We start from the raw sequence: 21,310 nt of genomic DNA, 5'->3' as shown, positions 1-21,310 counted from the left end.
GTTCTATAGAAGATGGTAGTATGTGCACCATTCCTAACTTTTTAGTCTTCTCTAATTGAATGTCAGGGGCTAACGTTCTCTGCTGCTTTCAGCGCCTCTCCTTCCTTGTCCCATTCTTCTGCCATGCTGCTCTATGTATTTTCTACAGCCTTCTCTTATTTATCCATCATGCTTTCTTGCTATCTCTTTTTAAATTTTGTTTAAAGCTGCTGCTTTTCCTGGATTGCCATTAGCCTTCCCTATTTTGCCCCATCTTTGTGGCACCTTGAATTTCGCTCAGTCCTTGGAGAAAGGATGCCACATTTTCAATGGATCACTACTCTGATCCAACAAAATAGTTACTTTGGTTTTTTTTTTTTTTTAACGCCTCAGGGTTTGCATTTGGGCCTGGTGCACAATATGTGTTTATCAGCTTGCTTTGCCTATTTTTTCCCTTGCCCAAGCCTCGGTAATGGGGTGAAAGGAAAAAGGACAAGCCTGTAATAACAAATAGGTTTATCTTTCAAGGATTTTCCTCGTAAACCATCTGTTATGCTCTCTAGAACTAAGTCTGAGAGAGTGTTTCAGGCTGATGAGCATTTTCCAAAGGAGTGGATTAATCGTTGTGAGCCGCTCAGCTCATCTGAAACCACTGTTCAGCATCTTCCTCATCCCCTCCACCCTCCCAAAACTGCCAACTTCATCATTTTTTGCAGTAGGAGAAAAACATAATTCTCCACATGATAAAGACTTTCATAATAGGCACAAGGCACTGGGGTATGGTTGATGTGAGAGGAGCAGAAGTATTCAGCTGTGCTTCATTGTTTCCTAATGCCTCAGGAGTACGATTGTCTTAGCATTAACCACCCATTCCGTCTTTCCTTTCTCATGATTTCAAGCAACTGCCGTTCTCTTCACATGCTGGCTCCTAAAACAAATGTAGTTATTTGACTTTATTTTGGCTCTGTTTTTTTCCTGCTTTCCTTCTTAAAGAACGCAAAGGGTCGTGGTCAGAGAGGAGGAATTCTAGCATTGTTGGCAGGCGTTCCTTGGAAAGGACAACGAGTGGGGATGAGGCCTGCAACCTGACTAACTTTAGGCCAGCTACCCTCACAGTGACAAACTTCTTTAAACAGGTATTACACGATTCATTCTCACAGTAACATTACATCACTGTCTTCACACTTTAGGGATTGGCACGGGAGTTTTTAGCCCTAGACCAGTGGTTCCCAAACTTTTCCCTTTGTGAACCACTTGAAAATTGCTGGTGGTTGTGGGATACCACTTAATGACTTTTCTCCTGGTTGTAGAAGTTGTAATGCTGTGTGCTAGATACAGTATGCTTTTAAATTGCAATTTTATTGCATCTCGCATTGTATTACAATTCAGCTGCTTTAAAGTAACACTGAGCTTTCAGAATGGGCACGCTAAAAATACAAAATAAATAAGAGAAGTTTATGACCAGGGTCAGTGAATCCCTTAGTTGGGTTCTTGGGTTGGTGCAAAGCAGTGTTTGAAACTCCCATTGTTCTAGGTGCATTTTGCGACAGGGAAATTAGCACAAGCAGTTTCTGATCTCTGGGCATAGTACTGTGCCTAAGATTTCAGATTTAAATTGCAGAGTTGGAAGGAAAGTGTGATGGGACGATGAGCTGCTTGTGCGTAAAATCCAAGTCCCTCAGAGTTTGATCAAGTTTGCAAACCTCTGTCTGTAACGGAGCCCCTTAAACATGGCTCCCTCAGTCGCTGGCAGATTCCGACAGTGGTTGCTTTCGGAATCGCTTCCAACATAAAAGCTCCTTAACAGAAACACGTCTTCTGGACTCTCTGCGTGACAGTTTCCGGCGAGGCGTGGGTGTCCCTACGGGAGGTCCTGAAACCTCCCCACTGCCCTCGCTGGAAGTGTCTCGGAGCCATCCCTCCTGCTCACTTTCCCTCAGCTCAGCTCCTCTCCCCCTACTGGTTCCCTCTTCCGCTGCTGAGTCTCTCCCAACCTGTGTGAGCCCTTCCACCTCCCTTCCTTCCGATGGCAGTTCCCTGACAGAAAGGAGGATCTTTTTCTGCCTCCCCACTTCTAGCTACTCTCTGAAAACTGAAGAAGAATATTAGAGGAGTGAGCAGGGGAAGGACTAGACCATGTGAAAAATGAACATAATATTTTAGCTGCAGTTCATTCATTTTCAGCTTTGTATTCTTGTTATAAAAAAGCACCTAGACATTCTGTTGTTGCACCCATAACCTAGGTTTAAGGTGCCATTTAGCTCCTAGCTTTCATATCTCAGTTTCTAACACTGGTGCAACCAGTGTTACAAATAAATTCAAACCACGTTACAGGTAAATTACATTTACAGGTAAATTCGAACTACATGTTATGGGCAACAAGTAAAGGGTATTGGGAGAAGATATGCCAGCTCACTTCAGGACATTTTAGATAGGCTCTGCATAGATTATGCAAAATTGGTGCTTCTTTATGTCAACACCACAATACCAGCAAAGGTGGTCAGCACCTTGGTCTACTGATCTGAAAAAACCCAGATTAATACTCCCACTACACCTTGGGTTTTGCAAGGAGACAGATTAAGAGATTTATAAAACAAGGACTTGGAGATTCTGGGTCAGGTCAGGATTCCCATAAGCAGCATGCTAGGATTAAGAAAGATAAATCTAGAATATTTGTGTGTGTTTCTAGTTGAAAGTTCAGGTGGTTTTCAAAATTGTTTCTATATTAACTGAGAATACTGTATTTTAAAACCAAGGTTATGTTGGCAACTGTTAAATAAAGTATATATCAACCAAGGTTTTTATTTTTCCTCTTATACTTAACTAGCACTCTCGCTAGCTGCTGAAGTAACTACATTTGACCTAAATTCTATATTATCAGCATTATATTCTAATTCCCACCATCCCTAAACAGTGCATTATACTGGAAACCCGCTTTAATAATGTGCACTGTCTAATAGGTTGCAGGGAATGAAATTGTTCACACTGTGGGCAATTTCCCGTTACTAGCAAATATCAAACTAATTAGCAACTTGACTAGCATACGCTGCAGTGGTTCAGGGCAGTGTGACACAAGCTCATTTCTGATGAGAAGGGTAGAGTAGATATTTCTGCCCAGCAACCTAGGAACCGCAGACCTTCATTATTATCACTTAAGTTTGCCACTTTGCGCCAGTCTCTAGAAAACAAATTGGATGCAGAAAGAGGCATGATTCATAGAAAGGGCTGCAGGACCCAGCCGTGAGTTCACCTTGGTCCTTGGCCCTACCATAACATGCATGTGTTAGGTGTGGATGTCTGCAAGGGAAACCGAGTTGTGCACAGAAACAGCTTGCATAGAGGTCTACCCATGTAAGCTGTCGCCTACAGGCATCAACAGTTAACATAGGATGGGGCCAGGGGAAGCTGCACAACCTTGAGGTGGACTTTAGTAGCATAAGTCCTTTCTACATATAGAACACATAGGAAGCTGCCTTCATACTAGTGGTCCATCTACCTCCATATGGTCTACACTAGCTGGCAGCTGCTCTCCAAAGGGCATTACCAGGCTTACCTGGAGATGCTGGGGCTTGAAACTGGGACCTACTGCATGCAAAGCAGAGAGCTGTGGCCCTTCCCCTATGATTCACATGCAAAGGGGGTACGAAAGGCCTGTAGCAAAACTGTTGGTGTTCTTACCTTCAATCAAGATGGATATCATACTGCAGCTTTTAAGGCCACTTACTTCAGTACAGTCTCAATAAACACCCAATGAAAACTTTCTGTAATGTGGTCTGATTATTGCAATGTAAAAGAAGAAATACTGTAGTTTAGTTTTGCTGCTAGAGCCTCTGCAGTGCATTTGTAGGCTCTGGTTCTGATTCTCTTCCTGGTCAGATAGGAGTATAACTACTAAGTCAAAGGAAGTTGCTCTGATCAGTTGAACAGAGAAGTCAGAGCTATATGCCTTGCTTAACTTATAAAATGAGAATAAAATGAGCATTAGTGGTTCCCTCCATCCTGAAATCATTATGGCCTTTTTTTTATATTGGAGGCTTACTGTAATTACTCCTGATTGCAATTAAAAAGAGAATCTCATCTAGCTATGAATATGTTATAATTTAAAACAGAGAAGAGCTATTTAAACAATTCATCACAAACATAACACTTTAGTGGTTATTTGATTATAAAGACAGTTCTTTGAAACCTTGGAATATAATGAAAGGCAATAAAGAATGCAAAAGGAAAGTTTTTTTCTACCTAAGAACACAGTTGAAAGTTACTGCATGCTTTTATTTTTAATTAACAATAGGAAGGTGACCGCCTGAGTGATGAAGACCTGTATAAGTTTCTTGCGGATATGAGAAGGCCATCTTCTGTTCTACGGAGGTTGAGGCCTATCACAGGTATTTTGGTGATCTTTCTGAGAAGGCTGAGGCCTTTTTTAGTTTAGTAGCCACTAAACTATGGCTTTGATTTTGTTTCTGTATCTGCTTAAGTATTTTGTTTTTCAGTAACAGTACTGTATGTGGGTCCAGTAAACCATTTTATAACACATGAGTAGCTTCCATGAGATTCAAACATTGGACAGAGAGCTAATTCCTTGTTTTTCCCTAGCTCATCAGTGCTGAACTAGAAAAATAATATTACAAATTAATCTCGTTTTCTCCTACTATTCCTCTGAAACTGTTGTCTATGTGGCTGGCTCCCTTGGTTTTTTTTGGATCTGAACAACTCAGATTTCGGCCCCCAGGAGGAACAAAGTCTGAGAGGCCTTATGAGTCATTCTTGATAGCAGCAATTATTTTTCCAACAATGCCTTAAGCAAGTAAAACCTCTTCTGGGGATTGACAATCCTAACCTTCCAGTATATTGTTTGCTATCACACCAAATTCCTTCTTTTGGAAAAGAATTGTGAATACTTATTTTCGTGCCTTTTGACTATTAAACTCAAATAGGTGTTACAAGTAAAGCCCCCAAACTGATCAGATCTTAAAACAATTTTACTAAGCTTTTGACACAAGGCTGGGTGTTGATCTTGGAAAGTTATTTCTGCTCTTCTTCCTGACTTAGCACCTGGCTGTGGCAGGCTGCTAGATAGACCAGTGATCAGACAGGCTGCTAATGGACCGGAAAAAGAAGAGTGTTAACATTATTTTCTTGTTTTCCAAAGCAGTAGCTCTACTTAGTAACTAGAAATTGCATATATTTTTATGTGATTAAGCAGCAACATTGTTATGTTAACACTACACACACAAACGATAACACTATATTATCCCAACACTGTCACTATATCATGATGCCTGCCTACCTATGCAAAGCAACATTAGAACTTGGTGGCTAAAAGGAAAAAAATGACCATATTTTGTAAAGTTTTCCTGATTCACCACCTGGTGATGATTGTTACTCATCATGGGCAACCAGGCAAATGGTTGCTTACCAGATTGGTTATACTGCTAATTTTTCTTCATAGCTCAATTGAAGATAGACATTTCTCCAGCCCCAGAAAACCCACATTACTGTCTAACGCCAGAGTTGCTGCAAGTCAAACTTTACCCTGATAGCAGAGTACGACCAACAAGAGAGATCCTGGAGTTTCCTGCAAGGGATGTTTATATTCCAAATACAACATACAGGTAAGAGTGGAATTTAGATTTTAATTAGTTCACACAGTGCATGGTGCTCTCTTTCATCCAGATGCAGTGATTGAGGCAGATCACACAGAGATTGATGAGTCTGTTCAGGATAATCACACTTTCAGTAATCAGGTAAACAAAGAGAACAAAGAGCCTTCAGGGGAAGCTTTTTAGTTTCTCATTTAGTAAACCCACAATAGGCTGTATCCTCTGGATTTTGTTTTCATATTTCTGGAAGCTGATTAGAGTCACCAGTTCTTAGTTTAGTGCATATTCAGAGGATTACATGAGATATACTAGCTGGTTGTTATCCTGTTGTTCATACAATCCGGTGAAAAATGAAATAAATGTAGATGCCCTAAGTCTTTCAATTCCTATTTCTAGGAATGTTCTCCTAGTGTTGTATTCATCTTTGCTTTGTTTAATTCTAAATTTTATTTGTCATGTTCTCATAATTGCTGTTTAGAATTTTATATTTTAACAATTCATCCAGATTCCTAATTTATCTGCCTGTGGCTATAATCTTATGCTCTTATCTGGAAATAAGCCCTGTTGAATCTATAACGACACAGGCTTGTACCTAGTGCAGGGCTAAGTAACTGTCTCATCAGCATAAGAATTTACACTTGTCTCTCCATCTCCTCCCATGTGTGCCACCACTCTCCCCAAATCTGCCCCAGAGGGTTGGAGAAATCCCCAGAACAGTTTTAGGGGGCATGCGGGGGGGGGGGGAGAAAGAGGAGGACAGTCCCGTTGTACAAGTGGAATTACTTACACTCATGGGAGGTTACTTAATGCTGCATTGAATACATACTTTAGCTGTCATATAAATGTGCATAGCATTGCACTATAGAAGAGTCCATAAATAGATCCTGAGAGTCCCTTTCAGGTGTCCGCCCTTGCAGTGGTGGAATAGATGTTGGATTGTTTGGCATAAGACTGCTGTGTTCCACTTGATAGTTTATATGAAAATATGGACATCGACGCTTCCTTCAAGTAGTATCTATAATGCTGTGTAATAGGGACATTTCCTTCCCAATATATTAGCTCTCTAGACAAGTATCTGATTCCATCTTGGAGAGCGCTTCTTTCCTTTCACAGTTGCTCCCACCGAACTTTCAGAATCGATACACTCCGCAATCATCTGACTCCTTCCTTGGAAGTCCTTCTGTTTTCTGTTTAGCTAATCTAGTGCTAGAGTAGTCTGAAGAAGATTTTTTCATTTGGGGAACTGCTTGTAATAAGAAAACTGAGGCCTGCTTCACATTTAACCACTTGCACATTTAGCCACTTGCACATAGGAGATGTCTCCATGGCCTGGTCTGGTCTGGTTTGGTTTGATGCCATTTGCAAGAATGCCTGGATGGAGGTATATCATAAGAGCAGGGTAAAGCACACAGTTTCATGGCATGCCACCATCCGTTTTGGTTATTGATGCTATAAAAATCAAGACTGAACTTCAGTTTGTTAGGCACTGTGAAGTTACCATCTATAATTGTCTCTTTACATTGGGATGATACCCTTTTGTAACCAAGGTTATTAAGCCACTCCAGAGCCGACGTGCTTCCAAAAGCTTTGCTGCATAATTTACAGCAGGGATGGGGAAGCTATGGCCCTCCAGATGTGGTTGGATTTCAGCTTCCATTAATAATAATAATAATAATAAATAATTCTATACCACCCTTCAGATCCAAAGATCACAGGGTGGTTTACAATACAAGAACCAATATAAATACATAACAGTATTCTTGACCGTTGGTCATGCTGACTGGCCCAATGGAAATTGGGAGTCCAACAATATTGAAAGTTGGAATCGAAGAGGTTCTCCAAATCTGATTTACTGCAGCACAAAACTCTAGGCCAAAAAACAAACAAGCAACAACCCTCAACAGCTTAACTGAGCTGAAAAGTGATTTCTCCCAAATTTGGTTTTATGTTGAGAGACTTAATTTTATTCAATAGATGAAGGCTGGAAAGAGTTATATTTCTGAAAACTGTATTTAGCCATCACATATGAATAACTGAAAATTCTTTTATCGCAGAAACAGCTTTCTCTAAAACCTGACTGTTCTTCTGGGAACAGGCCAAATTTCTTGTTTCTCAAGGAGAAATTTAATTAACTTCAATGCCAAATCAGGAAGAGAATTTGGAAGGCAATTCCATGTCTCTTTTCAACTAAGTATATTTTTAGGGATTAGGGCAGAGGGATAATAATTGTGGTCAGCCAACCATCAGGGAGTGTGCAATAAATCAAGGCAGGTAAAAGTCTTCCCAAGGACACGGTGCTACCAAATAATATATGTATAATACAGTCATGTAATCTTTAGAGGGCCTTGTTGTATAACTGGGATGAAAGATACTTTGCTTTTTCTTGGAGTGGTGGTGGGCCACTGATGAGGGAAATCTATTTCTAAAAGTGATGGATGTGGATCCTTATTTTACATTACTAAAAAGCGAAAAATTCCTTATTATTAGAAATGGGTCATGGGTTTGCTAATGTAAATGATATCAGATTTGTTTATTCAGCAAATGTCATTGAGCCAAGCAGAGGATCAGCGTAAAGATTTTCAAAGCTTTGAGGCCTGCAGCAGATCTAATATAAATTTGCAATATGACACTTTATTTAAGGTACTCCACAGCAGCTGTGAGAGATAATTCACTGTGTCTTCAGCAATGAAATTCAAAGGGTTAAATACTAGATTTCAGAAGAAGAAACACACAGCTGCATGCCATGCATTAAGTGTAACATGTAAAAGAGAAATCAAACTTGACAGAAGTCCTCCCAACTACATGGTAGGAGGAAAGGGGAGAACACAACCCTAATACTTCGCTCGAGCTCATTGATTCTTGTCCACATGGCTTAGCTCATTTCCTTTCCCTTCTCTCAGCAGAGGCTAGTGCAAGGAATTGTGGGAGGCTACGATCACCACAGTGGTGTCCTAAATCCTGGAGGGTTGAATGGCAGACATTCTTCTATAGAGGAGAAGCTAAGGGGGTGCACTTTTCTATGTCACTGGGGTGGGGGCAGCTACTAGGCAAGAATCAAATTTTACACTTCACTTGAATGAAATCCAGAATGGAGCCGATTTATTTTGTGCCATCCAGTTCAGTGGAAACTCTTATATAGGTAGAGGTGTGCACCAGCTATAGTAGGTCGCAGGTGTTGTGTAGTAAAAAGCATGTCTGTTCTTCATACAAACGACTTCAGCCTTCATTCAGAGAGACAGGTCTTGCTCCCCCTAAGCTGTGAACTGCATTGCACCCTGTTTATTTCATTCCATAGAGATCCATGAAAGCTGTTGATTTGAACAGAGAACAGTGACATTTTCCTCTAAAGGGCAACGCCTTCCCCCATGCCTATAGTGACATTGAGATCCACGGTAGTAGGTTATGGCCCCCTAAATGTGTCCTGAAAGCAGTAGCTTATTTTCTGCCATCAAAATGAAGTGACTGAATTCTCTTCTATGGTGATACAGGCTGTGCCAGGCTAGGAAAATCAGGTGAGCTGGTGAGCTGCTGTCCTGTGCATCATATTTCCTTTCAGCCCTAAGATTTCTCCTTGCCACGCTTCTTCCCTGTAATGTTGGCTTCTCCTAACTCCCCTGTAGTACAAGTTCTGCTGTTGAGAGAAAGGAGGGAAGGTAGGGAAGCTCAAGCCCTACCTGGGGCAAGCTTTTCCCTTCCCTTCTTCCTTCCCACTGGTATGGTAAACATCTTCAGATATAGCTATCCTTAGGAAAGCTAAGGAAAGCTTGCTAGCAGTGGGTTTCTAGAGCCAGCAACAATCCTAAAAAACTGGCTGCATTTCTCCATTTCCATTACTCTGCCCATCGTTTGACCATACTGTTTTTTTGTATATGGCGGCCACAGAAACAAAATATATCATTAAGGTACAATGGAATTCTTTCGCCTGAGTACTGAAAAGTGCCTTCACTTGGCTCTGACAAAGGTATAATGTGCTTTATTAGATAGACTCCAAATGGTGATGCTCAGTCAAAATTTTCAAAATCTGTAGAATGTATCATCAGTTTGGTTGATTTGATAAAATAGGGCCTTCCTTTCTGAGGCTTCCAATAGAGCACTCTCTTTTTCCTTTCCAGTTTTCCTCTTGAACTTGACTTGATATATTTTCCATTCAAGTTTGTTTCTTCACATGCCGTATGCCACCAACCACCTGAAGATGAAATTATAAGCACCATTTAATTGATAGCGACAACACTGTAGTACAATCATAAGGACTAAGGGTGTGGTTCATAGACCCCCCCTCTTTAGGCACTAGAAGTGGCTTCCATGTGTGGAGGAGGATTTCTCTCATTTCTTCTCATGCCGTGTTTGATGTCACTTCTCAAAATCCTTGGTAGCATCAAGAGTAGCTGCCTGGTATGAGGAGTTGCTTATCAGGGGGGAAGGGAACTCGGAAGAACTATACATCTATGAAGCTTGTCATCACATCCTCCAGATTGGGTCACAAATCCTCAATTTCCACCACCCCTCTCTCTAGGAACATAGGAAGCTGTCCTATGCTGAGTTGTCTACATTGGCATTGCCTCTCCAGCGTTTCAGTAGAAGATATTCTCAGCTCTACCTGGAAATGCCAGGGATTGAACCTGGTATATTCTGCAAACAATGGCCCCTACCCCCACCTCTTTTTTAAAAAATAACTCATTCTGTTTTGACTTAATTACCCAGTGTCAGATTTAAAACCCCCCACAGCACTCCTATCTATCTCAAACATATTCTCTGTAAAACTGACGCTCAGAAGTGAACTTTATACGGTTTCATAGTTATCTACATTTATTAGAGAAAGTAAAATAAATAGGATTGAACTGCAAATGAATTAAAATAACTTACTGATTCATGCTGCAAATTTGAATTTTCCACATTGGAGGGGGCAGAAAAGGGAATTTCAGAATAACGTTTTTACCCGGTTTAAGGAGAAAGTGTATAGAACACCTGCACTTCTTGTGGATTTACTTAGAGGTGCTCTACAGGAAATCATATCACCAGTTTGTTATTCCTGTGTGCTATGCTCTCTCTTTTTAGATTTTTGCCAGATCACTTCACTTTTTAGTTCTATTTCTGTTTCCTAAAGTTCTGCCTGATGTTCAGTTAGGGACTAGAAATATATGGGAGAGAAACTCTAGAGCAAGGATGGGGGAACCCATGCCACTGCAGATGTTGTTGGTCTCCAACACCCAGCAGCCCCAGCCAGCATGGCCAATAGAGAGGATGGGAGTTACACCAACATCTGGAGGGCCACAGCTTATCCTTCCCTGCTCTAGAGGGTGATTCACATGTTCAGAGATTGATGAGATGTAGCCTTCCAAGATAGTACAGAATGCATGTGGAAAATTACACAACTGGATAAAAAGGTAAAGGTACCCCTGCCCGTACGGGCCAGTCTTGCCAGACTCTAGGGTTGTGCGCTAATCTCACTCTATAGGCCGGGAGCCAGCGCTGTCCACAGACACTTCTGGGTCACGTGGCCAGCGTGACAAGCTGCATCTGGCGAGCCAGCGCAGCACACGGAACGCCGTTTACCTTCCCGCTGGTAAGCGGTCCCTTTTTATCTACTTGCACCCGGGGGTGCTTTCGAACTGCTAGGTTGGCAGGCGCTGGGACCGAACGACGGGAGCGCACCCCGCCGCGGGGATTCGAACCGCCGACCATGCGATCGGCAAGTCCTAGGCGTTGAGGTTTTACCCACAGCTCCACCCGCGTCCCCTTGACACAACTGGATACTCCTCTATATTAAATATACATTTATAAAATACCATATTGAGGCAAAAAAGGTATAGTGTCTATGACATGCTAGCTTTCTGAGTGCAGATAAGTTTGTTTCTAAACATGATAGACCACTTAGATGTGCATTGCCTCACCCAACATACCCAGTTCTTCAGAATTTGCTTCTGGTTCCTAATGCTTCATTTTTCAGAACAGGGAATATATAAGTTTTGTAGACAAAGTTTCAGCTATATCTTCCACAATGTATTTCTCCCCCGATTTATGAGAAAAACTAAAGCAGCAGCTTGTACAAAAAAGACTACCTGAATTGTTTTCTGGACAGTTGACTTTTCTTTCAGTGTTGCTGTTGTGATCTTTTGTAGAGAACTTCACTTCTTTCTGTTCAGGCAGAACATTAGGGATATTCCCAGTAATCCTGGAGAGAAGAGCAGTGTAGTCTGTTTCTGAACCTCCCATTGTGAATGTGTATTCAATATAACGTTTGTTAGCTCTTGAGTCTTCCAGCTCAATACGCAGGATGTGGTCACCTTGGTTTACAATGGAATAGATCTTTTGTAGGCCCAGCCAAAATTCTCCTGAAAATACAAGTTGCACAGACTGAACTATTAGGGTAGGCTGATGGCAAGACATAAGCAAGTTAGAGTTACTAATTCGGTTAATTAAGCAGACAACCTGAGTCTTGGGAACCCTTGAACTTTTCAGATAATCTCTCTTGGAGATATCTCTTTTTTGTTTACAACTTTTAGATTATGCACTAATGATCAATTAAAACAGGAAACTAAAACTAAATATGAACGGAATGGAACTTTGCAGCTTGCCAGAGTCTGCCAGGGATAATGCAAGGCATACTTAACAAAAGTGTGTGAATGAATCTCTCTGATAAGTGAAGCGAGTGGCATATATAAAATTTAATTGCAATGGAAATGGAGTGTCAGCCATGAGAAAGGAATGCACTCTTAATAGGCGTTTAGGTAGTGTCATTTACCACAGCACATTTAAATTGAACATTCTAAGTGAATTACATGGAGTGCAAAACTAAGCATGTTTTCTTAGAAGTAAGTGTACATTGGATTCTACTTTTAAAAAATAGTTGTATTTTCTTCTACCTTTTTTCCAGAATAACTACATTAAGGCATTTTTTCACTAAAATTGGGCCAATGGAGTCATTCCAAGTTGGCAAAGGTAAATGAGAGGACATTTGAACAACAAATAGCGGAAAAGATAAAACGTACCCTTTTAAAACAAACATGTAATTTTGCATTTATGTTTCAGATTTCACCACCAGGCAAACTTTATACAATGTAATGATGAAATCTCAGTTTCAACTTTGATTTTGCTGCTGTGGGAAAGAATTATCAACTTTCTCCCCAAGTCAGCACTTCTTAAAGCTCTGATTTCAAAAGTATTGAAAACTTCACCTTAAGAACTCTTTATTTTTAAAAGGAAGATTCACTCTTGAACCACAGCTTGGCTTCCTGTGTCATGTGAACCAGGTGCTTGAACGTTATTTAGGGGGCAGTATTTTTTAATGAAGACCATTATTGTAAAAACAAAAAATGCAAAATATCATATTGAGAACAATATTATTGTGGGGACTTTCATACAGCATAGACAATCCAATCTCATGTCATAAATGGAGCTACCATAGTTTCCAATTAATATAAGAAGGACTGAAAATACCCGTAACAAGCTATGGGAATGCCAAAACAATTTGTAGCTGTTAGGAGGAAATGAAGTTGCACAGAGCTTGTTTGTATCTTCAATGCAAATTATATAACACAGGTCCCAGCTGGGAGGAAATGGGGAGATGGCACTTAACGACTTTTTGAGCTAATCTACATGTGCAGTTTTTCCTTAAGAAGACCTTGTGATCGTTCAGACATTTTTGCATATGCTAAATTTATTTGGATTTCCCCTACCTCTCTTTGGAACAAACTGTCCATGAGTTCAAGTGAAGTGCAAACCATCAAACTCATGGTGGGCCACATTTTGTGGAAATATTTTGTATTGAATTTTAGGCCCGCCAGATGTTGCTGGATGATGTCTGGGACTGATGGGAGTTGGAATCCAGTAACATTTGGTTGGAATCCAATACAGTCTGGTTTAAGAAGAGAGTCTTTGATGTTAGACATGTCTGCTTTACATATCAAATAACAGCTAGAAAACCCCATAATTTACTGATAACAGCATTTCCTTAGCATCTCTAACATCCTGAGTTCAGTCCCCAGGAGTTTTTAGTAACAAGGATCTCGGATGGCAATAGTAGGAAATGGCTCTTTGCCTGAGATCTTGGAGAGCCATTGCTGGGTGGGCCAGTGATTTGACTGTATTATTCAACTTCATGTAAGTAATAGAAGAATAGATGTTTTGAGACATCCCTAGATGCTAGGGGTGGAATTGAAGACCTTGCTATTACAACTGTTCTGTTAGCGCAAACATTTCTGCATTCCAGGCAGAATCTCCCCTCTCCTCTGCTTGCACACTATTCTGGGACTTCTCCTGACCCCCGCCCCCCAGAGCAGATGGAGGAGGAGGCCCATTGCACCATGAGTTCTTCCACTGGCTTCCACTAGTGCACCAGGTTAGTTTAGTCCAGTTCTAGGTGTATAAAATTGACTTTGCAGTCTTGAAATTACGGTTTTGCGAGTAATGATAATGAAGCCAATCAAACTACTTATGGACCAAAATATTTCAGGACTTCACTAAGTGATTACAGGATAATTGCTAATATATGTTGCTCCCTGTCCTGGTGGCCAAACAGGGTTGCCACTTCAATTCTTGCACCCCTTTAGCACCTCTGTAGAAGCAGCTTGGAACACACCTTTAGCAAAGTGTGCTGGATGATGTGTCTGTTAGCCTGCACCTTGGTGTCCCAAGTGGATGATTAACCAGTGCAAATAAGGGTGGTTTCTTTCTGCCTGGTCCTCTGATTTGATGATTGGCTGGTTAAGTTTAGAAACCAGGATTTTGTTTCAGCGGAAACCCATTGAGCTTTGTTGACCCAGTGCTATTCATTGTGTGATATGCATGAAAACCACCTGTTGTATCAGTCACTACATGGCAGCTTTTCTACTGTATATTATGAGGTTTAATTCTAATATGCTGTAAAGGTTCTTGAGTATTTTCTGGCCTCATTTGGTCCAATATTTTCTGCAAAAAACATTGAGATATAGAAATATATTTTTGTCTGCGTTGCTATGTTTACAGATCTTTAGTGCTTTAATACAGTATTTTAGACACCTAGAAAGTGCCTCCTTACATACTTCCTCACTCACTCAACTTGGAAAGTTTTTGAAGTAACAAAAGCAGGCACTACCTCTTAATAATAGCCAGTGCCAGGGAAAAGCTTCACACTAAGAACACAGAGGGGAGTCTTGTGCCTGCAAAAGGGTGCAGTAAATTGTGAAAACTGAAGAGGGTGATTCTGTGAAATGGGCAGGTTGAGCCTTGCCCATCTTGTATTGCATTGCATGGAACTGCAGCGGTTGCCATGCAAGACTCTCCTTGTATTACATGGTTATAGTGGGGTGAGGACAGGATAGAAGAAGGTGGTGACTGGGATTGTCAAGCAGTCCATAAATCAACTAAATTCTTGGATTCATCCACATGAACTGTACATCTCAACTTGGTGTTGTACATCTGCATCAGTCAAATGCCTGATAGACTCACTCAACGGTTTTAAGCCCTAAGCAAAAATGTTCTGTAAATGTAAACATGAAGGTGGATATGTATCTAAAGTGCAGGGTATATTTTTCTTAATCTACATTGTGTATGTATTTTAAACATCTGAGTGGTAGGTATATTAGGATCTATCCATAAAACCCAGTTTTGACAGGTTATTCATACTGATTAACTTCTTTTATGTTAACCCATCTTGCATGTGCTTTTAGCAAACTGGTCTTTAGAGGGACATCCTGCCTTTGAGGCTCTGTGGGTTAGTCCAAGGGTAGATTGAATCTCAAGCTGTTTACTGTGCACCAATTCAGACCAAAACAATGGGGGTGAAGAAAGGTAACCTGTTTAAAACATGCCCAAAATAGCAAAAGCGAATCATCCCTTATTCTCCCAAAGGTATTTTTCACTTACTTTAATGTGTTGATGTTTGCATAAACCACAGTCAACTGCTATTTTAGCACATAAAAATAGTTCAATTATTTAGGGAAATGTAAGAGAATGTATTTACCATCCAGGTTGCCAAATCCATTAATATAGTTCTCCCAGGTTTGGTTGAAATCTAGTGATCCATCAGATCTGTTTTGAATAACTGTCCATGCACTTTCTGTGTATGAAAAAAAACAAATAAACTTATCTATAAACTATAAACTATAAATATTACCTGCTTTATTGCCCTCCCCCCTAGTTTTGGACTGCAGCAAACATAGGCCCAGTCCATATTGTTCCCCCCATTAATGCTTTTAATGCAGTTAAATATAGAAAAATTTAATGCAGTTAAATATAGGGGGGGAACAGGTGTGCGCATGCGTGCACACAATATTTATAAAGTATTCATTGAATTTACTCCCATGGGAATTTTCATGCATGGGTGTGAAAGTTGTCCATGCCACTTGTCCACTGCTGGAAGAGGTTTAGTTGTGATGATTATTCAGTCGTGGCTTCCTCATCCAGTTGGAACATAAATACAGTAATTGATCCTACCGACGGCACCATTTTTTTATTTGGTAATTGTAGTTAACTATTGACCAACTGTAGTTAAACTGATACTGAGCTAGATGGGCCAATAGTCTGACTCAGTATAAGGTAACTTCCTATGTTTCACTAATAGAACACTCAACATCATTCAGGGCAGAAAATGAAGTCCATAATGATTTTTAGCAGGAGAATTAGATGGTCCCTGGTGTAGCTGGACTTACCTGCTTTGATTTCACAGTAGACATTAAAAGCCTCAGATCCTCTGGGCTTAATAGAATAAATGCCACTAGATCTTTCACCTCTGCTGTATATCCACATGCAATCAGTAGCATTTCCTAAGAACAACAAGATTTTAAAAGTTACAAATGCATGACTAAAGTTGTTCGGGGTGAGTTTAAGGCACACTGGCATGCTTGGGGAAAACTTGTGACTTGCAGAAATAAGCTTTTAAAAATAAAACAAACCTAAATGGACAAACGCCATCAAAGCATCCAAATGAGCATGTTTGTTAACAGCAGAATGAACAGCGACAGTTGAAAAAATAATTGAGCAGGGCGTGGGGAGGAGAAAGAGTAGAATGTCCTACTTGTAGGGAATGGATGACTGGAAGCCTGAATAGGAGCTTTCCTTTTTCAGAAGGAGGATACACTGCAACATGTTGTGGAAGGCCACACTTGTTCTTCCAACAACAGTAATAAAGAGAATTTAACAGTGTGGCATTCAAAGATGTATACCCATACCATAGAAAAATGTATACTAGAACAGTATTCACAGATGACATTGTACACAAGGATTACTTGTTTCCTTTTTCTTCCACAGGGGCAGTTACCTTTGTAATCTTGAATTTTAGCTGTTGTATTAAGTTTAGTTTGCCTTGTTTCATTTTCTTCTCTCAAGGGGAATAAAGTCTGTGTGTTGTCTTGAAAACCAGGGCTGCTTAGCTGGGGAGACAGAGAATTATTATTATTATTAGTCTGTTTTTTGTTAGTAAAGTTAGTAAAGTTCATCATTCATCTACTGATATTTTGGAGCTCAGATATATTGAGATAACAAAATGGAGAGAAGTAGTTTACTGATGGTAGAGACCTCTTATCTTTACAAGAGAATTCCTGAGAATGAAGCATTCCCCCTCCCCAATACCTTTCTACAGTCATGTGTGGGGCGTGCCCAATTTCTTTTACCACAAGAGTGGTAAAGATCGTTAGCTGAAGGAAGTGTTTTCGGAATTTTTCAAGTTGAAATACAAGGAAATGTTATTTTTCCATTCCAATCCTGGAGCTACATTGGGAATACACAGCGAAGACACATAGTGTCCACAAATTATCTTAGAGCATGATGGAAATGTATTGAAATTATTAAATCATTGTGTAAGATGAGTTATTCCCTGTCCACTTTGCTATTTATTCAGTAGTTTGTACTTTTTCCATCAGTTCTTTATTTCTCCCAATTTCTGCACCCTTTACCTCTTTCTCAGTTCCCAGCTGTCTCAAAACTCACCTAATATCCCTGAAAAGACTGCCCTGATTTGGAGGAGGTCATTGGTAAAGCAGCAATGTTACCTTCTCTTCCAGGTCTTCTATTTGTTCCTGTTGTTTGCCAATTTGAACATGCTGCGCTTGAACTCTTTTGAGAAGGGATCTGAGATGGTTGTCCTGCTGCTCGACGAAGTTCTGCAGGGAGAGCATAAACAGTGGCTTGGTTTCAAAGGACCATGAAGCAGAAGGAGAAAATTTAATAGTGCAGGTCCATGAACTCTTGATCAAGCTCTGGCTGATGTATTTCAGTGTGGAGTCAGTGTTTTACAGCATGAGAAATATGCAGAGTACAGAGGATCCAGGTCAGGCATAGGAAATTTGTGGCCTTCCAGATTTTGGTGGACTACAACTTGCATCAGCCATGCTGGCTGTGGCTGAGGGATGTTGGAGTTTATTTCATAAAATGTATATACTGCTTTATTGTAGAAAAACCCCTCAAAGCGGTTGGTGAGTAAGTTCACCAACATCTGAAGGGTCGCAGGTTTTCCACCCCTGATTTGGCTTTGTAGTATATGTGCTCTAAAGGTAAAGGTACCCCTGACCGTTAGGCCCATCGCAGATGACTCTGGGGTTGCACGCTCATCTCGCTCTGTAGGCCGAGGGAGCCAGCATTTGTACACAGACAGCTTCTGGGTCATGTGGCCGGCATGACTAAGCCGCTTCTGGCAAACCAGAGCAGCACACAGAAACACTGTTTACCTTCCCGCTGGAGCAGTACCTATTTATCTACTTGCACTTGACGTGCTTTTGAACTGCTAGGTGGGCAGGAGCTGGGACCGAGCAATGGGAGCTCACCCGGTCGCGGGGATTCGAACCGCCCACCTTTTGCTCGGCAAGCCCTAGGCTCTGAGGTTTAGACCACAGTATCACCCACGTCCCATATGTGCTCTAGTAGGCTACAAAAAGAGATTTTGTGTAAAATATTACTGATAGAAGAGCTTCTTTGGCTTTAGGGTCCTTGCAGGAGGCTTTCTGCTAGGAGAAGGGCACCTCTCAGTGCAAGCCAATTTCACCAAAGGCTGTTGTCTTACCATGCTAAACAGAAGTAGAAGGTATATCCTCAATCTTATTTGGAGGGATGGTTTTGTATAGTCAAATCATGCAACAATCCTGTTTTGCTTCATAATCTATGGATCCTGTACTCTGCCCTAAAAAAGCAATGGATTAAGAGCTGGTTTCTTGGAACTGAAGCAAAGCTGCTGTCTGGGATTTGCTTTTATTATCTGTTTTGGCATCCCACCCCATCTCACCCCCTAAAAAAGCAGCCATTTTGCTGGAAAGGACCTTTGATATCCAAAGGGAAGTTTAAGGAATTCAGTCTTTGAGAATCCACCTGATGCACCCTTCTCGTACTGGTGTGTACACCACTGCTGGCCATCATGGAGAAACTCTTAATTCATTCCTACCCTTTGAGTCCTGATTGTCTTCTATTTCCTTTCCCCTGGCTGGCTGGCTGAATTCATAAGCCATTTCCTTCTACTTCAGCAACAACAACTCATACAAACCTGACCATCTTGTACAAAGTTACTCAGTGAACTGTCATCAGAGAGGCCCTGCTCCAACTGCTCTTAGTAGTTTTGCCATATCTTGGAGACATCCTGCCCCCAAAATGTATGCTTTGTGCTTGTGCTTTTATTGTTTGGGCAGCTGAACGCCATTTCATTTTTCTAGGCTTTTTGCTTAAATTATTTCATGATATTTTGCCGCTTTGCTGATGTTGCTTTTGGCACTTGGTTGATACATTATCAGTTGCAGCTGAGTTACTCGTTGTGTTGATTGTGGAATTATTATTTTTAAAGCAGCAGTCTGTTTTAAATTTTGTAAGGACAAGCTGTGAAAAGTACAATATTTAAAAATAAATGAGGCTTTCCTATGTCATAGTCTTATGTTATGAAAGGGAAGCGGTTCCAGCCACCCAGGGTACTCTGATTATCTTCCTTTATGGACTGTCCAGAAAAAAATTTCTAGGCGCAAAAGCCATGTGGCTTACATGTTTAGAACACTGACCATCCCTGGCTTTTGTTAAAATAATTCATCTCATTCTGGTTGCTTTTTGGTAAAGCACAGAGCATATGTGAGCCATTGTTTAGTTCCCTAGATATTCCGTGCAGTTTGCTGTTGATCCAAAACTATCCTCCTCCAAAAAACTAATTAAAGAAGAAAAAGTCATGAAGTAACCTTGTACCACAGGATACATTTTACATAAATGCACAACAAACATTTAGGAACAAATTTACAGTAGAGAACCAGTTGTTGCTTTCTTGATAACTACGTTCATTTCATTCCTCAAAATGCAGTGATGTGGCTTTCCTGGAAATGTTTGAAGTGGAAAACATTCCTGTGCATAAACAAGGGCAGTTTGCACTAGAAAATGTTTGCACTGGAAAACCCAGCCAGATGGGCGGGGTATAAATAATAAAATTATTATCATCATAGCAGGGGTATCCAACATGGTGCCTGCAGATATTGTTGGTCTCCTAACTGCCATCAGCCCCAGCAAGCATAGCCAGTAGTCAAGGTGATGTCTAGCAACATCTGGAGAGTACTGATCTAAGGCATCAGAACATTTTCGTATACTGTACTGTACTTTCCAATACACTTGTACTTGAACACAAATTGACTTGATTTGCAAAGGAATTTTTGGCTATTCCTTCCCCAAAGAGTGATCTAATTTAGCATCTTAATTTTTAAAAACATTTTAGCATCTTAATTTTACTGATCACTGGAAACAAAGCAAAACTGTATGAAACAGCCACTAGGTAAAGTATATTTTACATCACTGATATTAGTGCAACAAGGTCATAATTGACTTTGGAGCTTTGGATTCCATTAGTAGCCTGGAAACCATTTCAGGTAACTTTGGAAATATTAAATCTATTCCGTACCTGCTACTTACTTTAAGTGCTGCAATTTCTTCGGGCTCCTGATTTTCAATCTGGGTCTGAAACAATTTGGTTATTTTTTCTTCCAGCTTCCCTACTTTATCCTGAAGTTGAATCTTCTCCCGTGAAAGTATTTCTATCTTGGAATTCAGCTCCACAGAGATGTTCCTTATCTCTTCATTATTGACTTGCAACATAGAAGTAGTGTTTTTTAGCTGTTCCTCGTCTTCTTTTATCTCATTGGCTTGTTTCGAGATCTCATTAAAAGATTGATCAAAAAGGTGAAGTTTCTGAAAGATGTCATCCATTTGGCCTTTGGTCTTGATGGCAAAATCTTTAAGGCCACGCCCAAGCTGGAGCAGCCCGTTGGCTAGTAATTGCACATCATGTAGCATAGCAAACCTTGGCTCGGGAGATTCTGGAACAAAGGAAAACTCATCTCCATCTATTCTTGTTGCAACAACTAGAGAAATTACGAAGAGTAATACTAGTATTATTTTCATTTTCTTTCTGCTTATGATAGCCTTTGGAAAAGAAAAGCTTTTCCAAGCTGCTGTTAGCCTTGCTATGTGATAGTCCTTGCAACTTAGTTTGCCTATAAATATATGCTGCTCAGACCTGAAAAGTCAAGTTGAGGTAGTTGATCATTAAACTTAAATGAGTGTAACCTGTGTCCTTGTTAGGCTTTTTGGACATCGAAACAAACAGAGCAACCTGACTAGCCATTTATGACACGGACTTTTTTTTTGATCAGCTGTGAGGAGAGATCAGCTGCAGGCAGTACTTAAGTGATGAGGCTTCTAGTCAGTGACTACCTAGCCCTTCTATAAAATTTGACCAGTTGCTCAAGGACCTTGCTGAGACAACTTGTATGTTTTGGCCTCAGCTACAGGAGTACTGAGCA

The 21,310-nt window shown here is 40.6% G+C and overlaps 2 protein-coding genes across 15 annotated transcripts in view; one reads left to right on the top strand and one right to left on the bottom strand.

Annotated features, from left to right (window-relative positions):
- DOCK7 (dedicator of cytokinesis 7) overlaps positions 1-21,310 on the top strand; it is a 108,386-nt gene that overhangs the window by 37,382 nt on the left and 49,694 nt on the right. For all 14 annotated transcript variants that reach the window (XM_081193608.1, XM_081193621.1, XM_081193617.1 and 11 more), the window contains exons 12-14: positions 973-1,115; positions 4,271-4,364; positions 5,432-5,594. In XM_081193608.1, coding sequence (XP_081049734.1) covers positions 973-1,115; positions 4,271-4,364; positions 5,432-5,594 — 400 coding nt within the window. The remainder of the gene's footprint in view (positions 1-972; positions 1,116-4,270; positions 4,365-5,431; positions 5,595-21,310) is intronic.
- ANGPTL3 (angiopoietin like 3) lies at positions 9,534-20,978 on the bottom strand. Its single transcript, XM_081193891.1, has 7 exons — positions 20,421-20,978; positions 17,549-17,659; positions 16,819-16,930; positions 16,211-16,324; positions 15,523-15,618; positions 11,642-11,914; positions 9,534-9,768 (listed from the first exon to the last, which is right to left on the bottom strand). Exons 1-7 carry the CDS (start codon positions 20,907-20,909, stop codon positions 9,584-9,586), a joined length of 1,380 nt encoding a protein of 459 aa, XP_081050017.1. The 5' UTR covers positions 20,910-20,978; the 3' UTR covers positions 9,534-9,583.

Source organism: Podarcis bocagei (assembly GCF_964188305.1).
Source record: "Podarcis bocagei genome assembly, chromosome: 5".
Lineage (NCBI taxonomy): Eukaryota > Metazoa > Chordata > Lepidosauria > Squamata > Lacertidae > Podarcis > Podarcis bocagei.
The sequence above is the reverse complement of the archived record's forward strand: the minus strand, read 5'-3'. Positions and strand labels throughout refer to the sequence as shown.

Bases quoted from the DNA above. Each gene is read 5' to 3' on its own strand.
- ANGPTL3 (XM_081193891.1), bottom strand. From the start codon at position 20,909: ATGAAAATAATACTAGTATTACTCTTCGTAATTTCTCTAGTTGTTGCA. The intron at 17,660-20,420 runs GTAAGTAGCAGG...CTCTCCCTGCAG, and splicing joins AAGAAATTGCAGCACTTAAA to AACTTCGTCGAGCAGCAGGA. The intron at 9,769-11,641 runs GTAGTCTTTTTT...TTTCATCTTCAG, and splicing joins CTGTCCAGAAAACAATTCAG to GTGGTTGGTGGCATACGGCA.